Source organism: Gopherus evgoodei, chromosome 5 (genome assembly GCF_007399415.2).
Source record: "Gopherus evgoodei ecotype Sinaloan lineage chromosome 5, rGopEvg1_v1.p, whole genome shotgun sequence".
Lineage (NCBI taxonomy): Eukaryota > Metazoa > Chordata > Testudines > Testudinidae > Gopherus > Gopherus evgoodei.
Window position 1 is genome coordinate 19,606,956 of NC_044326.1, and position 23,668 is coordinate 19,630,623.

Genomic DNA, 23,668 nt, shown 5'->3' on the forward strand with positions numbered 1-23,668 from the left:
ATAGGGTACCTGAAGTAGAGCAGTGCTCCAGAAGAGCAAGAGGAGCCGGGGAGCTCCAGCTTGACAAATCCCCAGGCTGAGGCCTTGATAAAGGCCTACTCAGGTATTGGGGCTAGGAGGTGCAGCTTTGGAATAGGCAGAGGCAGCTGGTCTGACCCCCTTGTCAATGATGAGTAGCTATTAAAGACTGCAGTTTGCCCCAGTGAGAGGGGGTTGATGACGACTAGCAGGAGCCACTGAGGCAAGGTGGGTGTAGAGAGGTGAGTGTTCCCCTGGAAGAGGAGATCCAGAGTGTGGGGACTGCCGGGGGGCAGCACCCCAAGGAAAGGGGCACTGGGGTCTGGGATGGACACAGGGCCTGAGGCAGGTGAGACATGGCCACCAGGAGGTGCTCCAAATACTAGATGAGCTAATTCCCAGGATGACCAGCAGGAGGCACTGCACAGGTGAGTCGTCAACCCTGTTACAATTCTCATAAACAAACTAAGGAAATATAACCTAGATGGAGTTACTATAAGGTGGGTACATAACTTGTTGGAAAACCGTTCCCAGAGAGTTGTTATCAGTGGTTCACAGTTAAGCTGCAAGGGCATATTGAGTGGGGTCCGGCAGGGATAAATTCTGGGTCCGGATCTGTTCAACATCTTCATCAATGATTCAGATAATGGCAGAGAGAGTACACTTAAGTTTACGGACAACACCAATCTGAGAGGGGTTGGAAGTGCTTTGGAGGATAGGATTAACATTTAAAATGATCTAGACAAACTGGAGAAATGGTCTGAGTAAACAGGATGAAATTCAATTAGGACAATTGCAAAGTGCTCCACTTAGGAAGGAACAATCAGTTGCACACATACAGAATGGGAAATGACTGCCTAGGAAGGAGTACTGTGGAAAGGGATCTGGGAGTCATGGTGGATGACAAACTAAATATGAGTCAACAGTGTAACACTGTTGAAAAAAAAGCAAATATCATGCTGGGATGTATTAGCAGGAGTGTTGTAAGCAAGACATGAAAAGTAAATCTTTCACTCTACTCCATTCTGATTAGGCCTCAACTGGAGTACTGTGTTTAGTTCTAGGCACCACATTTCAAGAAAGATGTGGACAAATGGGCAAAATCCAGAGAGGAGCTACAAAAATGATTAAAGGTCTAGAAAACATGACCTAAAAGGGAAGACTGAAAAAACTGGACTTGTTTAGTCTGGAGAAGAGAAGACTGAGGGGAGACAAGATAACAATTTTCAAGTACATAAAAGGTTGCTACAAGGAGGAGGGCGAAAAATTGTTCTCAACCTCTGAGGATAGGAGAAGAAACAATAGGCTTAAATTGCAGCAACGGCAGTTTTAGGTTTCCTGTCAGGGTGATTAAGGACTGGAATTAACTGCATAGGGAGGTTGTGGATCTGTCAGTGGAGATTTTTAAGAGCAAATTAGACAAACACCTGTCAGAGATGTTCTAGGTAATACTGTACTTAGTCCAGTCCTACCCTGAGTGCAGGGGACTGGATTAGAAAACCTCTCAAGGTCTCTTCCAGACCTACAGTTTTATGATTTTTCCACCAGGCCAGAGATAGTGGTGAGTGATCTGCACTACTCAAAGTAAGAGAACTCAGGACAATGGGTATGCTCTACTTGGGAGACTTCCTCCCTCTTGTCTGAAGGGAGAGGGGTTTGAGAGTAATGGAAAAATACCAAAAGGCAGAACAAAAGCAGATGTGCCCAGCAGGAGTCTGTAAATGGACTTGTAGGGAGAATTGGGGAGAGGGGTAGAGCTATTTTGCACCCAAGTAAGAGGAGGAAAACTGCTGCAGGGCCAGGCTAGCTCAGGGAACAGAAGACTCTGCCTCCCTACCTGAACACATGGTCCCCCAAGGACTCTCAAGGGAAGGGGAGTTACTGAGGGTTATTGTGTTCAGGATGTTTTATATGATCTGTACTCCCCTATGCTTTACATGATTAAATATAAGGAGCAAGAAGACGTTAGATGGTACAAAGTGTGTGTGTAGACTGCATCACAACTCCTGCAGGCCCTTGAGAGAGTTAAACGTAAACCAAAGCTTCACATCTTTGGGGCAGAGTTCTGGGATAGTGCAGTGTTTAAATACTGGCGAGTATGAAGGTTCAGCACTGTGCTCAGAGGGACTAGGCAGCTGGACAGGAGATTCCTACACTCAGGGAGGGAGGGTGCCCGATAGAAGGTCTGTGCACTGCAAGTGCACCTGGGGACCCTGAGGTTGGTGCCATGACTGTACTTCAGCTTTAAACACACCAGTGATGCAGAGCAGAGGCATGGTTTCCTTCACAGCAATCCTAGTGGATGGCCAGGAAGGGGCTCTCACTAGGATCTGTGACAGTGTGCTCACAGGTTATTACAAGGATATATTTATTTAGCGTGTGCACAGTTGTCTAGCCAAGCGATGGCAGCTTCAGTGGCATGATGCAGTTCTTCTAGGCCACCTCTGAACCTAGTCAGCAGGCATTCAGTGATAGTGTGTGTCACCATCTGAGCTGTGCCGCAGCTGCACGAAGGGCTGTCACGAAGGCCCCAGAGATACTGGTTGTCCAGTCTGGACAGAGACCTTGCCCAGTCTGGAACCTGTTCAACAGAGACCTTTGGTGACGGGGCAGGTCAAAACCAGGTGGGCGAACTGTGGGGTCAGTGATGAGGGACTGGTTGGGGATCATAACAAGTATCCATTCCTCTCGCCAGAGTGTTTCTGCCCTAACATCCTGGCATGGCGGATGAGACAATAATGGGCAACGTCATGGCAAAAATGCAGTTGGTGGTTTAAAAGCAGCAGGCTTGAGTTGGCACATGCTTTCTCCAGTAACTTGCCGGTGGCAACCTCTCATCTGATATGAGGAGGAGCAATATTGCTCAGAACTGGGAGCCACCGGACGGGGGTGCTGGAGATGATACGCATGGCAGCATGTAACTGCATATCCACCAGTTTGGTGTGTGACAATCGGCTCCAAACTGGTGTGCAGTACTCCACCACCGAATTTGAGGTGGCAAGAGCTGATGTCCGCAGAGCTGGAGCATGAGCGCCCTATGATGAACCTGCCAGTTTGCTAAGAAGATTGTTGCACATCTTAACTTCAGCTGCTGTCTTCTTCAGGTGGGCATGGTAACTAGGTGTGCAGTCTAAGGTCACACCTAGATAGACCCGTTCTACTTCATGCTTCACCATCACACTTCAATAGCATTATTAAAGCATGGTTGGCAGGCAGTGATTAGAGTTTGAGTATCTTATTATTTTTGGTATTAAATTAGTAGCTGTTATTATTCGGGGAATGTAATAGTGTAATCAACATTGTACAAAAATATAAGACGACATAGAAATGTAGGGCTGGAAGGGACCACAAGCTAAGTCCCCTGTAAGCTGTGTGGCTGTGCAGCAATCTATTAAGTGCTGCGCAGACACTCAGGGAACCTGCCTGGCTGGGACCTGCCACAGCAGGGGGAGGCGCACCCCTCCCCTGACCCCAACCCAGCCCCGGACCTGTCGTGGCTCGGGCAGAGGTGTCCCTCCCCTGACCCCGCCCCAGCCCCAGCCCGGACCTGCTGTGGTAGGGGGAGGAATGCCTATTCCGTGGCCCCCGCCCCGGAGCTGCCACAGCAGGGAGAGGTGCCTCTCCTCCCCGAGCCCAGATGCTTCTGAGGGAAGAGAGAGCTGGGGGGAGTCCTCTCTCCCCACCATAGCCCTGGGGCAGCCTGCAGCCCCACCCCAGAGCTTGCACCAAACCTCACACCCCTGCGTCCCAACCCTCTGCCCTACCCCTACGCCCCTCCCACACTCTGAACCCCTCGAACCCACTCCTCAAACCCCCCCCCCACACATGAATTTTATTATCTGCACCAATATGGAGGTGATGTGTCACACATCACCTCCACATTGGTGCAGATAACAAAATTCATTCCGCACATATGTGGAAAAAATTAGAGGGAACACGGACCACAAGAGTCATCAAGTCCAGCTCCCTTCACTGTGGCAGGACCAAGTAAACTCAGACTATCCCTGACAGGAGTTTGTCCAAACTGTTTTTAAAAACTTCCAGTGATGGGATTCCACAAGCTCATTTGGAAGCCTATTCCAAATCTTAACTACACCTGGATTTACAAAGTTTTAACTGGTTTCAGAGTAGCAGCCGTGTTAGTCTGTATCCGCAAAAAGAGCAAGAGTATTTGTGGCACCTTAGAGACTAACAAATTTATTTGAGCATAAGCTTTCGTGGGCTACAGCCCACTTCATCGGATGGATAGAATGGAGCATATAGTGAGAAGACATATATACATATGCAGAGAAAATGAAAAGGGTGGGAGGAGTTCCCCTCTCAGCTCTAAAAGGCTAATTAATTAAGATGAACTATTGTCAGCAGGAGAAAAATAACTTCTGTAGTGATCATCAAGATAGCCCATTTAAGACAGTTTGACAAGAAGGTGTGGGGATACTTAATATGGGGAAATAGATTTGATTTGTTTCTACTATATGTTCTAATATATGTTCCATTCCATTCTAGATTTTATTTCCCCACAAGCATATCTACATTGTTGCTATAAAGAACTCTGCATTTACCAACAGTGGTCACACTACAGAATCTGAGATATTCCAGTTATTTCTTACTCCAGGTATAGAGAAACAGGGCATGATCCAAAACAATTGAAGTCAACTGAAAGACACCCATTGAATTCAATCAGTTTGAATTAGGCCCAGACTGCACTCAGATATCACAGTTGGGTAAATATTGATTTATAAACTAGGACCACTTTCGTTCCAAAATTATATCAATTAAAGCACTTTCAATGATTAGACTCACTGTTTTCTATGTATAATTTCATTGATTCTCTATGTTCCCCCATTTGTTTGTTTTATCCACCCGTAGATAGCCTTACATTTAAATTTTAAAGTTTTGGGGCAGGCATGGCCTCTTTGTTAGATATCTGTATAATACCTAGCACAATGGGGCCCTGGCCTCTAAGTGCTACTATAATAAAAATAATTAATATCTATTTTTTAAATTCTACATACTCACATATACATACATATGAACAAACACACCGACATATACCTATACACCTGAATAATACTGCATCTAAATATAAATTATTCACTTTTTGCATGCAAGTCAAGATGTTCCTAATGGAGTTATAGCTAAAGGCGGTGTATTTTTTGCATTAAATTAAAAATATGCAGTTAATTAACAAACAATCATTGGATATTGTTTCTTAGGAAATTTCTTTACACTATAGAGCAGTAATTATCCTCACTAAGAAGATAAAAGAGTTATTATACAAAACTTGTCAGATAAAATTGGGTAATCTTCTGTTGCCATTACTTCAATAATTAGAATGGAAACAATTCATGTCTTAAACCAAAAGTAAACCTGTTAAACAAATTGTTCCATGTCACCAATTCTAAACATATCAACAAAAGTTTTATTATAAACTGAAATTGCTTTCACTGTTAAAGGGAACCTGTTATTTCTGTTTTTCCTTTGCTCTGTCGATGAAAAATTACCAGGATTTCAGAGATATTTTTCAGACACTAAATGAAATTTTTTTCTTATAAGATACAGGCAACTGAATAATGGAAATACTTTTTCACACAATACATAATTAGGCTTTGAGATCCATTGCCATATGAAATCATTGAAGCTTGACAAGATTCCAAAAGGAATTGCATATGTATCAAGAATGTCCAGAGTTGTTTAGAATTATAAACAACTTCTGGGGGGGGTAATTAAACCACATGATTCAAGGCTTAAGCTAAATTGCTAACAATTAGAGATCAGGATGAGACCTACTACACGGGGCTGATTATCCCATATCTGTCTACTGCACAGTTCTTATGCCTTCCTCTGAAGCTTCTGGTACTGGCCAGTGTCTGGCAGTATACTGGACTAGATGGGCCTCAGGTCTGATCCAGTCTGATGTTACTATGAAAAAAATTAGGTTGGATCTCTCTCTCTCTCGCCTTGTCTTATCATTCACAAGAAATCAGTAAGTAGAGCACCTGAAGGCCAACTCTGCCAGTTTCACTATATTTCCTTTTTATGGAGGACTTCAAAAAAAGATTGGCTATAAAAGTCACGTTGGGGGTTCATCTGCCTTCATTCTAATTGACACATTATTACAGGAGGGCAAATTATATTTGGAAAAATAAATAAGCAAGATTCTGTGTACTGTGGTGGTTATGAGCTGCAGTCACTCTACCTATTGCAAAAACAACAGAGCATTTCGCACAGCTGGGAGAACCCAGGCTGAAGAACTTGCTCCATCAGTGGTCTGGAGCTGGCTGGCTGCCTAGCCCACAAGGGCAGAGTCATCTGAAGATAGGATGAGGACAAGGCAGCTAGGAGATCAATTGATTTCATATTCTTCTACACAGCCTTCATCAGGTTGGCTTCTGTGGAGACCTGTCCAGAGTTTAAAGTTACCTTCCATTCAAGAAGGGAAGCAATGGTAATTTTGATCGACTCTCAGAGAGAAAAAAGGCAATCCTCCCTGTGTGTAGCTGTTCCCACAGGAGTAAGACGTGGGTATGAGTGCAGATTGCTTAGTACTATATAGTACCAATTAACTGATCTCGCCCTAAACCCCCACCGTCCAGAAACAGACCTGATATGTACCTTTACCCCCTCCACCCTTCACAACTAGGCTGCATATGGCAGAAATCCAAAATCACCCCAACATTCTGAGATGGGAATATAATGTATTACATTTTCATTCACAGTAAATGATATGAAATGGATTCAGAGGTGTTATAATGTACCAATATGATCATTAGGGACTTAATCCTGAACCACTGAAGTCAATGGAAGCCTTGCTGTTGATTTCAGTGGGCCCAGGATCAAGCCGTAGGTGGACACAGAGCTTTGATAAAAGATTAGAGATAAAGGTATCTGCAGAATTTTAGATCTGGCTGAAATTATTCAGTAATGACAGTGTGTGTGTTATCTATCTACTTTTGTGCAGAGTAACCGTATGTATCCAAGTTAATATTAATATAATAATATATGCATTTTGTATGTGTGTCAATTAAAAATTTAAAACATTTTGTTTCCTGGCTTGGAGCACCAGAACTTGAAAAAGTACAATTCTTTTTGCTAACAGCACACAGAGTAGGATAATTATTGCTAGCCTAATTTTCAGAGATGCTCGATATCTACAATTCTCACTGATTCCAAAGATGCTTTGCACCTTTGAAAATCAGGCAACTCAGCAATAGGACACCCAGGAGGAAAATATAATCGATTTATCTAGCCAATAGATACTTTACTAATCCAATAGCTATACTGTAATTTTACAATAGCTAATGGGAGCAGTGTAAACCCAGTGTCTGTTATTTCCCTTAATGATTCTCAACATGACAGATGTGTTATAATCATACAGTAAGCATTTCAGTAAGTCTTGCATTTTGTTTTATATTAAGAATAAAAATCTAATTAGCTGATAGGTAAAGAATATTGAACTTTATACTGAAATTTGATAGGATACAATATGTTGGTTTTTATAGTCTTACAGTAAGCATTGTATTGCAATACTGCATGTATAAAACATACCAAAGCCCGTTCTATTGCCCTCATCCACTGGTGACAAAGCCAAAGTGTAGCTGGAAGGTGAGTTAATGTCTAACTGCTGGAAGGAAATACAAGTGCCTCATCCGACCTCCCCCTTTGATCTCCTTTACATGTCCCCCTGAATCTTCCCCCGTCCAGTAATTGCAACTCATTGAGTTTAAATTCACCAGTCACAAGGCAAAGAAAGCCCATGAAACAACTCCAAGGAGTTACTCATAGGGAAGGGGGAGGAGATAGAGCACCTTCCCTTCCTACTACCAAAGTGCTGAGGACCCTGCAAATCCTGAACCCTGTGAAGATGGTTCTGTCATTGTTTTAAATGAACAGTGATGATTCATTTGATGGGATGGTAGAGTTAATCAGGGATGTTGCTGATGGGGCAATAATTGCCTGATTGAATTTATCTAGCTGGACTGTTAACCACATCAAAGTTTATACGTAATTTCACATAGCTTATGTATGATTTGCTTTGATTTTCTTTGTATTCACTAATAAATATTGCTTCACTGAAAATATTTTGCAAAATGGCTCCAGATCATTTAAATCTGGACCCTTTCCTAAGGAGTATATTGTCATCTCCAATTTGACACAAAGCTCAGATTTTGTTAGAACTGACTTTTTCAAAACTAAAGATTGAGCTAAAGGTTTTCCGTTTTTTAAAAAAGATTGCATTAGAAAGAGTTGTTATTGAACAAGTATCCTGATATGACTGCAACCCAACAATTAAGATTTGAAAAGTTGAAAATGAAATGGACTAAGCAAAAGGAAAAACTGATTTAACTGATTTTATTGTCTATATTGTAAAATGTGACTAGTAGACAAAATATACAAATAGTGATAAGTAAACTAGATTTCAAACATTATCTCCATATTAATCTAAGGGGATGTGAACAACTTAGATTAGGAATTTTTGTTGTGGCTGTGTACTGGAAGTAAATAGAACTTTTTGTTTTAATGCAACTTTAATTGGACTTAAAAATTCAGTGGGATCTCTTGTCATAGTAAGCACTAAATTCAAAAGAATGTATTTTCAGGATTTTATTCTAGGTAAAGATTTTCACCTTATCAATTCTGCATCTCAATAATTTGTTTCTTTATGCCCAGCTTTCTTAAATCAATATCACTACAAAGTAGTAATAGTAATGTGTATCCATTTCAGCAGTCAGATACAGGATAACTACCCAAAAGATCAATATTGTGCACGTACTTCCATATCTATAGCATATGTCTTCTAGACAGAGATATCAGGGGAGATTTTGCATAAGGCACATACCGGAGTTGTGTTTAACTTCCATTGACTTTCCATGGGAGTTAGAACTCAATTTGTGTGTTTGAATATTTCCCCCATCTAAATCTCTCAAACTAAAAAAGTATCATTAACTGTAAACAGAGAGAAAAGTGGACGAGTATTTATGGTAATTAAGTCTCACAGATTAAGAAACGATTAAAATTGTAATTTTATTTATACATATCAATGTCCGTACAGTTCAAGATAGCATATAATAACCTGATTGATTTTAGTGTTAGTATTGCAATTTACAATCACATACTGCTTCTGGCTACAGAAAAACCTAGTCCAACATACTTTTTCATCCATGTCATAATAATGCATATTAAAGAAAAATCTAGACCAGCTAGAGGGTGTTCAGGGAAAAGCAATAACAAAATCAAAAGGTTTTCAAAGATGTAAACAAGCAGGAGGAGGTAAATTGGAGGAGCTGATATTACCTAGTCTCTCACACATTGAATAGATCCAGGTTATGGAACACACACAAGGGAAATGGTGCAAGCTCCATCACTTAGGACATTTAACACTAGTTTAGACAAAACACTAAACATACATGTCTAGATTCTTAGCTTGTGCAAATCAGTATAGCTCAGGCGAAGTCAATGAAGCTTAGCCACTTCACACTGGTTTACAATCTGGCCCATTTTGTATTGAACAATCCTGCATATGCAGCATAAAAGAATAAATAACCTATTAGAGAGATTCTCCAACTGCAGTCCATGAACTAGGTGGAGCTGCTTCCATAACAACAGGGAAGCATCTGTTCATTGTTAAACAGGGCTATTTTCTGCTAGTTGCAGCCTAGTCCTGGATTCTTTTAGGATTTCTAGAAGCTTTTTTGATAAAAAATAAACACAAAACCAATCATCTTTCTGCACTCTGCACAGCCCCTTTGTGAAGCTTCATTTCTCTGTGTTTGTGATGCACTGTAAACTCAGTTGTGATCAAATTTTGGCTAAACATAAAATTCAATGGATGGCAAACAAATAGGACGACAGAACCATATTGCAAAGTGATCTAGAAAAATTTAGAGCAGTGGAACCCGTGTGCAGTGTGAGGATATTCAGTACTATTAAAACAGAGGCTTATATTTTAAGAAGTTTCCAGTGATTAAGAGCCTGAGTATTTCAGCTGAGACACTTTAAAAGGTCCTGATTTTTTGCGGTGGGAGCATAGCAACTCTGAACATCAGGCCCCTTTAAAAAGGTCTCAAATTGGGCACCAAAACTGAGGCACCCAAAATAGTCACTTGAAAATTTAGCCCCTAAGGGCCAGATTTTTAAGGGTATTTAACGGGATTTTCAAAAGCATCTAATTGCCTAACACCTACTGAAAACAAGGAGTTTTAGGCACCAAGGTGCTTTTGAAAATCCTACTAGGTGCTAAAAATACCTTTAAAAATCTGACCCTAAGCTCCTACACCCAGAAAAACTGTTTAGACAAAAATGGAGTGAGGTAACAAACCATCTCATTAAAGTGAGGTTAGCTCTATTCCTTCTCCCTGATGTTGTCCTGTCATTACTTTTAATTAAACCAAACACTATAGTTTCCAAGAGTTATCGGGATTTGGAGATTGGGAAAGGAGGTGTGCAGGAAATGATCTATTATTTAAGAAGTGGTCCACAATATGGAAAAGTCTGATAACCACTAAACTAATAGAAGTTACAGATGGAAATATTCTAATAAATCATTACCTGTGTATTGCATCATAGCACACTGAGTTAAACAAAAAATGTAAAATAAATGTAATTAAAACAGAAACATAACAGTTAAAGAAAACTATAAAATGTCGAGCTTCAATATTGCAGCCATCCACCACCTATCATAACTATCAAAAATAAAGAAAAACATAACAAAATGATTTTAAAAAAGGGGGGCGGGAAATAGAACTGGAAGAAGTTTAGAAAATACCAGAGTAAAGAAAATCAGCTCAACTGACTGCCGGGTACACAAAAGCTACACGGGGGGGGGGGAGTAGGAGGGGGGAAAGGTAAATTATTTTAAGAGTTAAGCATAGAAATAGTTTTTGAAACGTTTTCCTTTTTATGTGTAATTTTCAGTCCTCATTTTTCACCCTAGGAAAGATGTAATTTCAAGAAACAAATCTTTTATTACTTGCCTTATTTTCCTTAGCAAAGTGTGGAAGGGTCTGAAAAGCTCAGACATATCTTCTGGCTTGCGGTCCAAGTTCAATGGTCCTTCAGAATAAACTACAAGCCCACTGTATTTAAGACACACACACAAAATATATCTTTATGACACTTGGACAGAGTATAGAATCAGAAAACTATCAATAAACAAATATTTGAAATTATATTCAAGCTGCTGGTTGCATAATTATGCACAATTTTATGTAATTATTTGTTCTCTCTCAGATACAAATAAAAGAAAAATAAAGTAAGAAGTTACAGATATTTAAAAACTACAAAGAATTTGGTTCTTTTATATGTGGGGAGAAAGCAATGAAACTATATTACAAAAATAATCCATTGTTTACTTCATGTATTTAACTGACTTGGAAAAAAACTGAAAATGAGTGTATAGAAGAAATTAATAACTAAAGAAGTGAATTATCAGAATATTTTGGACTCTACTGTCCCAAGATACATTCCAACTTTCTTCTTCTTTCTATTCTAAATAGGTTCTAGACAGGTGGTTTGGTCCTTTTGAATGCCAGTGTTTGAACATTCCCTCTCTCAGTCAAATTAAAATACAGAATGGTAAAAAAATCCAAACACATCTGTGCTAGGAAAGAAACAATCTTTATAGGATGTAACATTTCCATACTACCAGGCTACAAATGTGACTAACTGCTTGTAGGAAAGCTTCCAAAGAAAGCAATTTTTAGTCCTGATCCTGCAAACACTTATGTGCTTCACTTTAAACTTGAGTAGTCTCATTGATTTCAGTGAAACTACTCACATGCATAAGGGTTTGTAGGATTGGGGGAGGGTCTGGGAGCCCTGAGCGGGAACATCTACATTATATTTAGCCCCATAGTGTGAGCTCAGCTCAGTCAACCCGAGCTCTGAGACTTGCTGCCACAGGGTTTTTGTTTGGTTTGGTTTGGTTTTTGCAGCGTAGATATACTTAGTTTGCAAAATATTCATTACTTTGAAGGCAGCCTTCTTAAAAGACACCTAAGCTTCAGAATGGTGCTGATTAATTCCGAGGGGGTCTGAACCTCTCAGACAGACTAATAGAGGCATTCAGCACAACAACAACAACAAACTCACTTTTTGCCCCATTTTTGATTCATTACCATCCAGGTCTGCCATGAATGGCCAGCTCAAGATCTTCTGAGATACTCCAGCATGTATTATAGGTTGATATCATCACCAATACTATGAAATCCCGCTGGAGCACAAAATCAATATATGAGGGAATCACTTCAGTGCTATTTCTTTGCTTTCTGAGAAAATGTTACTATGTTTCTTGTGTTTCCAACCGAAGATGGTACAAAATAATGAAATAATTTATTTAAAACATGCCCAAGAGTTTTCCTTTTTAAAAAAAAAAAAAAAAAAAGGTTTTGTCTGTCACTCTGCAACTTTAGTTTGGGCCTCCATGTATTAGTGAGAATCTTTTTTTTTTTTTTTACTGTCATGTTACCAGCAAGGTCCATTCTGTATCCTCTCCTCAGCAATGGAGCTAGCCATCTGCGTTCTTAGTGTCAATATGCCAAGCCAAGCTTGTTTATTGGGGGCAATCAACACACAACTCTGAACGATGGATTTTTTTCATTTTATTTGAAAGTCACCTTCCACAAATCCTTTCTGGCTGCAGACCTCAATTCTCCAGTTACTACAGACACAATTTTAATTCTTTAGTTTCTTTATTTCAGTAGACAAACTGCCATCAATGAATTAATTGCTGCTGACTCATGTACTAAAGTCTTGTCTAGAAAAATAAACATTACCTTTTCTCTGAATAGAAACTAGAGTCTGCTCAGGCTAAATTTTTAACTGCTGCAAACCCACATTCATTGGGCCAGTAATTATGTTACAAAATTAGCACCTTTCAGATATGGTTCTGTCTGAATTTCTTCAGAGAGTGAAGAAATAGAAATTAGAAATTAGATGAGAAGGAGATCTTAGATTTCATGCAAGCCATTGATGATATAATAAACAAGACAGAACTTCATGGGAATGTTTCATTCTGAAAGCAATCAAATATGAATTTCTGCCACTTGGGAAAGGGTGAACCATTTTATATTGTTTTGCTCGTATGCTTTTGTGAAACTCATTTCAGGTGAAGTACTTTTTTTGGGGGGGTGAGGGGGAGACAGAGCCATTCTCAGGCTATTTCTGCACTACGTACCACTTTTGGTGAAAAAAGCATACTGCGTTGTGTGGCTACATGTCAGTGAAAGTCACTGGTAGTGGGGAAAGGCTTCAGTTGCTCTCCACTGCCACCCAAAAAGGAAAGGCTCTGATGGGGGTATGCAGCAGGGGAAAGGCTCAGACTTTTCCCTGCTGCTTCACCCCCCCCCCCCGAGCCTTTCCTCACCACTGGAGTCTCTCTTTCCCTGTGGCAGAGGAGAGCTCCAGCAACGGAAAGCTAGCAGCCTTTCCCCACTGTCCTCTACTGCTGGAGCATTTCCCTGGTACCAGAGTCTTCCTGCAATGGAGACTGCTTTCCACAGTGGGGACTCTTCAGTGGAGAATGGCTCCAGCATGCCATGCGTGTACACACATGCCACCAAAATAATCCTACAGTGTAGATGCACCCTCAGAGCTCAGTCCTGCAAAGAGTTGAGTATTCTGGCCTTGTTCAGTGGGACTGCTTTAGTGATCTTCTGGATCAGGGCCAGAGTGCTATGCACCTTATAGGATCAAGTTATCAGGAACATTTTTGCAGTATCTCAGTAAACATTCCGTCTTCACATACAAAGACACATCTGCTTGAAAATACTTTCAGGAAGTTTTGTAAAAGTTTTCAACAATTTAAGAGAGGAAAATACTGTGAAACAAAGATGAGATATATTTGACCCAATTCTACTAACATGAGGCCTTCGAACTGTCTCACTTTATTATTACTCACATGCCTTTAAAAAGTAGAATGAGACACATTTCATTTTTCATAGCCTTTAATTCTAGTAGACTGAGGTAGAATAAGCTACCCATTGATTTAGTCTGCTCCCCTCAAATGGGTTTGTTCCTTGACAAGTTCCTCAGTATGTTTTTTAATGGTCAATTATTAGGATTATTAACCGAATATTGCTATCTCTTATTAAATAGTTTAAGAACATTCACCTAAGTCACCCAGCATTAGATGCAGTTTGTGTTGACTAGCATTGGTCACTATGTTATTTTTCAATTAGTTTATTACTACTGTACATGTTCCTAGAGGACTTAAAATGGACAGACATTTATAAGTAAAAAGATAAACATTAGAGATGCCATGCAAGTTCATGCCATTCAGCATAAGGATAGTCCCATATGTCTTTACAAACTGAATGGCAGCAATTATTCATCTTCTAAAACAGTGGTTCTCAACCTTTGCTGCAGCTTGAACCCCTTTGGTTCTCAAAAATATGTTCTTGCACCCCTTATCAAAAATCGTTGAAGTAGGCCAGTTCTTTAAACCTAGCTATATCATAACTATAGAATGAAAGAGATTAAAATAAATATGTAATTCTATTTTGCAGTTAAAATTTAACGCAGTAATCATTTAAAAATGTATTATGTTAATAAATACAGAAGTTTTATCAAACAAAGTAGTTGTACTTACGTGCCTGTGCTTAATTTGCGTTTTTGATGATTTACCTTCTAAAAAAATCTGGCATGTTTTGCACCCCCAGGGATGAGTGCACCCCAGGTTAAGAACCACTGTTCTAAAACATGAACACCATGTAGTAGAATGTCTGGAAAAGCAGTTCATTATCGATGAGTCTGAAGAAGAGTAGTTATCCAAGTTATAGTCAATAGGCACTCCTCTGGCACCAGATGGTATGGGACTTCACATGCTGCCCCACCTTATGGCAGGGAAAAATAGGAACTTTTGAGGGGATTTAGAGGAACCACTTGTAATAAAATTTTAGGATAAAGTTTACAGCAGGCTAGAGAAGGTGCCATGGGTACTTTAAGTGAGGAAGTTATACCTTTAAATCCTAGTGCATTGATGGGAGGACAAACTTTTGAGGGTTTTACTGCACTGACAACCAACAACAAATATAAACAGATATAGACAGAGAGAAAGACAGACACACCCACACACCTATCCTCCTTGAAATGGCAGGAAAAAAAGCATTACATGTAAACTTGTCCAGTAGTATGTAATCAGAATTGTCAGAGGAACTGGACTGCAGAAAACTGGAGAATCCTGAATATTTTTAAATGGACCAAGTGATAACATAATATTCAGTATGGTGGAACCAATGTCTCCAGTGTTCTCTCTCTCTCTCATTGTTATGACTAGTAGAATTCTAAGGGACTTTTAATAAATGATTTAGTCCCGCAGTTCTCAAACAGTGGGTCACAACCCCATTTTAATGGGTTTGCCAGGGCTGGCTTAGACTTGCTGGGGCCCAGGTCTGAAGCCGAAGCCCGAGCCCCACCAACCAAGGCCGAAGCCTGAGGGTTTCACCCCTGCACATTGGAACTCAAGTTATAGGTCCCCTACCTGGGGATGAAGCCCTTGGGCTTCAACTTCCTGCACCCACCCCCAGGTCAGTGGGGCTCGGGTGGGCTCAGGCTTTGGTCCCCTGTCCTGGGGTCATGTAGTAATTTTTATTGTCAGAAGGGGGTCATAGTGCAATGAAGTTTGAGAATCCATGATTTAGTCCACTGCTTTTTGCCCCATTCCTATATTATGGCCAGGGCCAGTTCCAGGCACCAGCGTAGCAAGCAGGTGCCTGGGGCGGCCAGTGAAGAGGAGGGCAGCATGTCCGGCCGTTTGGTGGCAATTCAGTGGCGGGGTTGTCACTCCCTCTCAGAGCGAAGGACATGCCACCGAATTGCCACTGTAGAAGAAGCGGCAGTAGAGCTGCCACCGGATTGCCGCCGATCGCAATCATGGCTTTTTTTTTTTGTGCTGCTTGAGGCAGCAAAAACGCTAGAGTTGGCCCTGATTATGGCCAAGTTGACCTAATTATTCCCAAACCAGCATTGACAGAGCAATAGCTAATCTATGCTTGAAATCTCAAATGATGGTAATTCTACAACCTTTATGGGTAACTTGTTCTATTAGTGAGCTGTTCTTGTAGCTAATATTTCCCTATTTTAACCAAAAATTTCCCTGCTATAGGTTAATTCTGTTACTTGTTCTCATCTCACTGATTATTTTTGAAAGGAAGCTTAGTGGATAATGAAAAAGAAAAGGAAATGAAAACAAAACTATTTAAAGAAACAAAAATCTATATCTTAACATTGCAAACCAACTTTTAGGTTAAAAGTTCACAGCTATCTGGTATGACTGGTAGGCAACATGTACTGTATAATGTGTACAGCATATCAATGCCAGGTAAGCAAGCTAAACAGAAAGTGATCCCAATAAGTGTATCTTAAACTAATGCTTTGTTATCAGAGGATTAAGGGTTCAAAAAGGTTTATGAGTAAAATCATCCAGTAAAAGAGTATTTTCAAGTTAAATAATTTAATAGTAAAAACATACCAACATTTTAAAATTGTGTAAGACTCTAACCAATAACGAAACCTCAGGATCCAGAGTGAAGATTAAACTAAAGTACTGAAAATAAAATTTGCTTAACTGGCTGGTCTCCCCAATCCTCCACATGTGCAAAAATTGTCATTCTATCCCAAGAACTTGTCTACATGACACTAGTAAAGCACGCTAGAGGGTTGTGATTTGTAAAGCACTCTAACATGCGGTGCTTTAACTTCTTTGTATAGATCCTGCTGGTGCACTCTGAAATTTACCATGCCTTTTAGGTACCTTTTAGAGCATATCAGCGGGTCTACATAGGCAGCTAGAGTGCAGCCCATTCGTGTGCTTTACAAATCACACCTCTCTGGCATCCTTTGCCAAGCTGCCTAGACAAGCCCTAAGTTTACAGGCATTCAGCGTAAGAATTGATTGTATAATAGCTGCATTTCATGCTACATCACCTACCCTATAAAATGCTGCATAGCTGGGTGAATTGATCCCCAGAGATTTTGATCTCTCTCCCAGTCCAGATATCCAACTGCATCTCAGCCTATCTAGCAACAGTTGCTCGAAAGGAAAAGATTTTTATTCCCTCAAGAAATACAGTATGCTAGCAAGCATGGCACCTTCTAGATGTATCTTCCTTAGATTTTGAAACTTATTTCTCTACAGTCCAAACTTTAGCCCTACTAGTATTCAAGGAAACTTTGTATCTGGCTGATACAATTTTTTCAGAAATATCAGCTGGTAGTGATGCCTGTTTTCATCTCATTGTGTGTTCTGGGAGCAGCCAGACTGATTTTTAATCTGCGATTGGCAAAGGCCATTTCTCAGAGTGTCTTTGGTTTTCCAGCAAGACTAAATTTATTTTTTTTGTATGAGTTTTCCTCCTGCTACTGCAGACTTTGGGGTGTTTAATATGATGAGCAGTCACTTTCTCATAGTCTTGCTGACTTTTGATGCTAAGATGAATTTAGTTAGTTAGTTAGTTGTGACATTGATAGGCACATTACTCTGCTTAACAGGAGCAATGAGCCAGAGTGATTTCCGGAGGAGAAATTTACACATGCAGAGTGTGAGGTTTCTTATTTTCTAGTTATATTAATACCCTGATGCAAACTTTAAAAAACCATAACCTTTATTAAAATGCAGTAATTGTAGCCTTGCTTCCTTTACTCTAGAGAAACTGCTGTCTTATTAAATAAAGAATATCCATTAGAGAGCATTCATCTTGTTCATTTCATATGTGCTGTTGTGATAAACTGATTTAAGTGGAAAAGCTCGCTCCACCCATCAGTCTGAGCAGAAAAATTAAGGGCCAAGAGGTAACATGCCATTTTTATGATTTCATCCAGTTGCATACAGAAAACACATTCTAGAACAAGGTCTGTACCTCACTCACTTTTTGTTACATTGTACTATGCCAATAGATTCCATGGCAGGTCCCTTTGGGGTTCTAGTATGTATCATTAACGAAACTAAATGGTTACTACTGAAAATCAGTTTTTCATGGATCCATATGATAAAGATGTTACTTATGCAGTGAGGTAAAATATTTGCATCTAAAGAATTTATTTATAAAAGACGATGAGTTTACAGTACCTAGTCTGGTTTGGAAGATGTGATGTTCTAAGTCCCTTCACTTCTGCATTTCCTTCTGGGGGATGACTGACCAGCTGCTCTCAGTTCCTAGTCTGCATAATTAGCTGCTCTGACTTTTCTCCTTTTGGCACTTGTTGCTTTATTAATGCCACTCCTCGTTAATTCCTTTGTGATCTTACTGCCTTTTTTTGGTTCTTTCTTTGAAAGAATGTGCTCATAAAAATCAGCTGCAAGCAGGTGTGAACAAACAAACACTTTGCTATGTGACTTTACCAAAACTTTCAATATAATATTATTCATAGAGAAAAATCAATGTAAAACTTATAAATACCTACCACACAATGGCTAATCTTGGGATGGTAAACATTAATGCTGGTTCATAGTCATCAATCATATCTTGAGTGAGGTATCCAAGCTTTAAAGCTCTAGGTAAATAACAAAATATTTGTAAATCATTTTTCAGAACATTCTCAGCTTATTAGCTGTTCATAAATAAATTTGAATAATTAAATAGGAAAAACTATGGATAAATTAATGTTGTGATATAAGCCAGGCAAACTGAGGAAGAAAATTCATATTTAAAGCTCACTCTACATTAACGCTGTCTCTTTTGACTATTATCAATCCCACGTCACCTAACGGAAACCAAATGGTTCAATGATCTCCACTCCCAACTCCAAGATGCAAAATTTGCAAAGAGTAGGAAGAAGCCCTCTATATATTTAGTGAACTTCCCTTGGTGACAGATGTGGTGCCATGATTTACTGTCAAAGGCAGTGTTGGAGAGAATCCATCTCAGACTCTCTGTTGAGCCTTAGGGTATGTCTACACTACGGGATTATTCCGATTTTACAGAAACCGTTTTTTTAAACAGATTGTATAAAGTCGAGTGCATGCGGTCACACTAAGCACATTAATTCGGCGGTGTGCGTCCATGTACCGAGACTAGTGTCAATTTCCGGAGTGTTGCACTGTGGGTAGCTATCCCATAGTTCCCCCAGTCTCCCCTGCCCCTTGGAATTTTGGTTTGAGATCCCAGTGCCTGATGGGGCAAAAAACATTGTTGCGGGTGGTTCTGGGTACAGCCTCACTCCTCCCTCCGTGAAAGCAGCAGACAACTGTTTTGCGCCTTTTTTCCTGGGTGAACTGTGCAAACGCCATAGCACAGCAAGTACAGACCCTGCTCAGCTCAAGACAGCAATCGGGACGTTGTAAACACCTCGCACATTATCGTGCAGTCTATGCTGAACCAGGACCTTGTCATAACATTTTTCCCAGATCTGGACCTTAGCGTCCAAAATATGGGTGTTAGCATGAAAACCTCCAAGCTTAGTTACCAGCTTGGACCTGGTAAAGCTGCCACCAGCCAGGGATTATACAGTGCCTAGCTCACTGTGGTCTCCCCAAAACCTTCCCTGGGGGACCCCAAGACTCAGATTCCTTGAGTCTCACAACAAAGGGGAATAAACCATTTCCCTTCCCCCTCCTCCCCTCCAGGTGTTCCCTCCCTGGGTTCCTGGAGAGATATACAGAAGCAAGCTCCGTGAATCTAAACAGAGGGACTCCACCCTCCCTGTTTCCAGTCCTGGAAAACACAAGTACAGAGACAGCTAATCTCTCCCCCACCCTCCTTCACCCAGAAGGTATGCAAAGTCAGGCTTAGTAAATCTAACACAAAGAGATTTTCCCCCTGACTTCTTCCTCCCACCAATTCCCTGGTGAGCTGCAGACTCAATTCCCTGGAGTCCCCACTAAAGAAAAACTCCAATAGGTCTTAAAAAGAAAGCTTTATATAAAAAGAAAGAAAAGGACATAAAAATGGTTTCTCTGTATTAAGGAGACAAATACAGGGTCATTTGCTTAAAAGAAAAAAATGAATAAGCAGCCTTATCCAAAAAGAATACAATTTAACACATTCCAGCAACTACATACGTAAATACAAAAGAAAACAATATAAACCTTATTGTCTTACTATCTTTGTACTTACAACTTGGAAACAGAAGATTAGAAAGCCAGGAGATAGAAAAATCACTCTCATAGCTGAGAGGGTCAGACCCAAGACAAAGGACAAAGAACTCACACCCAAAACTCCTCTTCACTCAGATTTGAAAAAGTCTTGTTTCCTGATTGGTCCTCTGGTCAGGTGTTTCAGGTTACTGGTGTTATCCCTTTACAGGTGAAAGAGACATTAACCCTTAGCTATCTGTTTATGACAGACCTGGAAAACCAGGTGAGGAGAGGCGGCTACAGCAGCGTGGTGACAAGAGTGATGAGGACATGGACACAGAATTGTCTCAAATTGCGGGCCCCTGCGCTTTGGAGATCCTGATGGTAATGGGGCAGGTTCTAGCCATTGAACGCCGATTTTGGGCCTGGAAAACAAGCAGAGACTGGTGGGACCACATAGTTTTGCAGGTTTGGGACGATTCCCAGTGGCTGCAAAACTTTTGCATGCATAAGGGCACTTTCATGGAACTTTGTGACTTGCTTTCCCCTGCCCTGAAACGCCAGAATACCAAGATGAGAGCAGCCCTCAGAGTTGAGAGGCGAGTGGCAATAGCCCTCTGGAAGCTTGCAACGCCAGACAGCTACCGGTCAGTCGGGAATCATTTTGGAGTGGGAAAATCTACTGTGGGGGCTGCTGTGATGCAAGTAGCCAAAGCAATCATTAAGCTGCTGCTGCAAAAGGTTGTGACTCTGGGAAACGTGCAGGTCATAGTGGATGGCTTTGCTGCAATGGGATTCCCTAACTGTGGTGGGGTGACAGATGGAACACATATCCCTATCTTGGCACCGGAGCACCAGGGCACCCAGTACATAAACCGCAAGGGATACTTTTCAATGGTGCTGCAAGCACTGGTGGATCACAAGGGATGTTTCACCAACATCCATGTGGGATGGCCGGGAATGGTTCATGACGCTCGCGTCTTCAGGAACACTACTCTGTTTAAATGGCTGCAGCAAGAAAATTACTTCCCAGACCAGAAAATAACAGTTGGGGATGTTGAAATGCCTGTAGTTATCCTGGGGGACCCAGCTTACCCCTTGATGCCATGGCTCATGAAGCCATACACAGGCAGCCTGGACAGTAGTCCGGAGTTGTTCAACTACAGGCTGAGCAAGTGCAGAATGGTGGCAGAATATGCATTTGGCTGTTTAAAGGCGCGTTGGCGCACATTACTGACTCGCTCAGACCTCAGCGAAACCAATGTCCCCTTTGCTATTGCTGCCTGCTGTGTGCTCCACAATCTCTGTGAGAGTAAGGGAGAGACCTTTATGGCAGGGTGGGAGGCTGAGGCAAATCACCTGGCTGCTGATTACATGCAGTCAGACACCAGGGCGATTAGAAGAGCACACCACGAAGCGGTGCGCATCAGAGAAGCTTTGAAAATGAGTTTCATCAGGGGCCAGGATACGGTGTGACTGCTGTGTTTGTTTCCCCTTGATGAACCCCCCCCCCCTCCCCGATTGACTCATTCCCTGTAAGCAACCACCTTTCCCTTTCGCTTAAAGCTTGCTTAAGGAAATAAAGGTCACAATTGTTTAAAAATCATGTATTCTTTATTAATTCATTATAAAAAGAGGGAGAGAACTGACAAGGTATCCCGGGTGTGGTTTGGGAGGAGGACAGGAGGGAAGCAAAAGGCCACTAAAAAAATTTCAAAGTAATGACAGCCTTTTGGTTGGGCTGTCCATGGGGATGGAGTGGGCGGGTGCATGGAGCCTCCCCCCAAGCGTTCTTACACATCTGGGTGAGGAGGATATGGAACATGGTGAGAGTGGTTACACAGGGGCTGCAGTGGCACTCTGTGATCCTGCTCCTGTTCCTGAAGCTCCACCAGACGCCGGAGCATGTCAGTTTGATCATGCAGCAGCCCCAGTGTTGTGTCATGCCTCCTCTGATCTTCCTGCTGCCACCTCTCATCTTGAGCATGCCTCCTGTCCTCACATTCACTGGCATCTTTCCTGTAATTTGATACCATGTCCTTCCACTCATTCAGATAAGCTCTTTCATTGTGGGTCACTTCCATGATTTCTGAGAACATTTCGCCTCGCGTCTTTTTTTCCTCCGCCTTATCTGAGATAGCCTTTGGGATGGAGTAGGGAGGCTTGAAAAATTTGCAGCTGCATGAGGGAGGGAAAAAAGGGAGAGAAGTACTTAAAAAGATACATTTTTCAGGACAATGCTTATACTCTTTCACGGTAAACAACACTATTCACCTTACATAGCACATGTGATTTCACTACAAGGTCGCATTTTGCATCTTAATATTGAGTGCCTGCGGCTCTGGTGTTAGAGACCTCACAGATGCAGGTCCGGGCAGCTGAATTCAGCTTGCATGCGTCCATGGTAAGCCATTGTCTTTCAGCTTCTGCAGCCTTCATATACACAGTGCCATCCTTTCCCAAATAGCAAGCAAAGCCTGTTCAGTGCTGCTTCTTTCCTGTTAATATGCAGCAGCAGAAACCACCCCGCATCCAATTCTCTGGGATGATCGCTTTACCCCTCCCCCCACTGCGTGGCTGGTAGCAGGGAAGATCCCTGCTAGCCAAACGCAAAAAAGCTCAGCGCCAATCATCTCACCCTTCCCCCTGCTTGGCTACTTGGAAGGAAGGATTTCTTTTAAGCAACAGGCAAACAGCCCAGTAGGAATGGCCATCTCTGTCCCCTTAATTACCATGAACAATATGACTCTCCTGCGGATAACACAGTGAGATAAAGAATGGCCGCGAATGCATCCCAAGTCCTCAGGGCAAATTAATCATTAAAAAACACTTGCTTTTAAACCATGTTTTATATTTACAAAGGTACACTCACCAGAGGTCCCTTCCATGGCTTCATTGTGTGGGATAGTGGCTTGGGAGGGCTGGGAGGGTAATTCCGTCAAGGTGAGAAAAAGCTCCTAGCTGTTGGGGAGAATGGAGTGCTGTGTGCTCTCTGCAAGCTCGTCCTCTTCTTCCTCCTCATCTTCCCCGTCCGCAGAATCCTCAGCCATGGCTGAGATTACCACCCCCACTTCGGAATCCATGGACAGGAGTGGGGTACTGGTGGCAGACCCCCCTAGAATTGCATGCAGCTCAGCGTAGAAGTGGCATGTTTTCAGCCCCGGACCTTCCGTTTGCTTCTCTGGTTTGCTGGTAGGCTTGTCTGAGCTCCTTAACTTTCACACAGCACTGTACTGAATCCCTGGTGTGGCCTCTTTGCATCATGGTCTTGGAAATTTTTTCAAATGTTTTTTCATTTCGTCTTTTGGAACAGAGTTCTGTTAGCATGGAATCCTCTCCCCATACAGCAATCAGATCCAGTACCTCCCGTGCGGTCCATGCTGGAGCTTTTTTTCGATTCTCAGGAGACTGCATCATTACCTGTGCTGATGAGCTCTGCGTGGTCACCTGTGCTGATGAGCGCTCCACACTGGCCAAACAGGAAATGAAATTCAAAAGTTCGCGGGGCTTTTCCTGTCTACCTGGCCAGTGCATCCGAGTTCAGATGGCTTTCCAGAGCGGTCACAATGGTGCACTGTGGGATACCGCCCGGAGGCCAATACCGTCGAACTGCAGCAACACTAACCCTAATCCGACATG

At 41.6% G+C, this 23,668-nt stretch overlaps 1 protein-coding gene across 10 annotated transcripts in view; it reads right to left on the bottom strand.

The window, feature by feature from the left end:
* ZFYVE28 (zinc finger FYVE-type containing 28) overlaps positions 1–23,668 on the bottom strand; it is a 291,376-nt gene that overhangs the window by 66,364 nt on the left and 201,344 nt on the right. For 9 of the 10 annotated variants that reach the window (XR_004000571.1, XR_004000572.1, XM_030563864.1 and 6 more), the window contains 2 exons: positions 18,418–18,507; positions 10,992–11,093 (listed from right to left, as the gene is read on the bottom strand). The exons of the other annotated variant lie outside the window; for it this stretch is intronic. Coding sequence is in view for 7 of the 9 variants with exons in the window: in XM_030563864.1 (XP_030419724.1) it covers positions 10,992–11,093; positions 18,418–18,507 (192 nt within the window). In the remaining 2 variants the exon portion in view is untranslated. The remainder of the gene's footprint in view (positions 1–10,991; positions 11,094–18,417; positions 18,508–23,668) is intronic. 10 annotated transcript variants of the gene reach the window in all.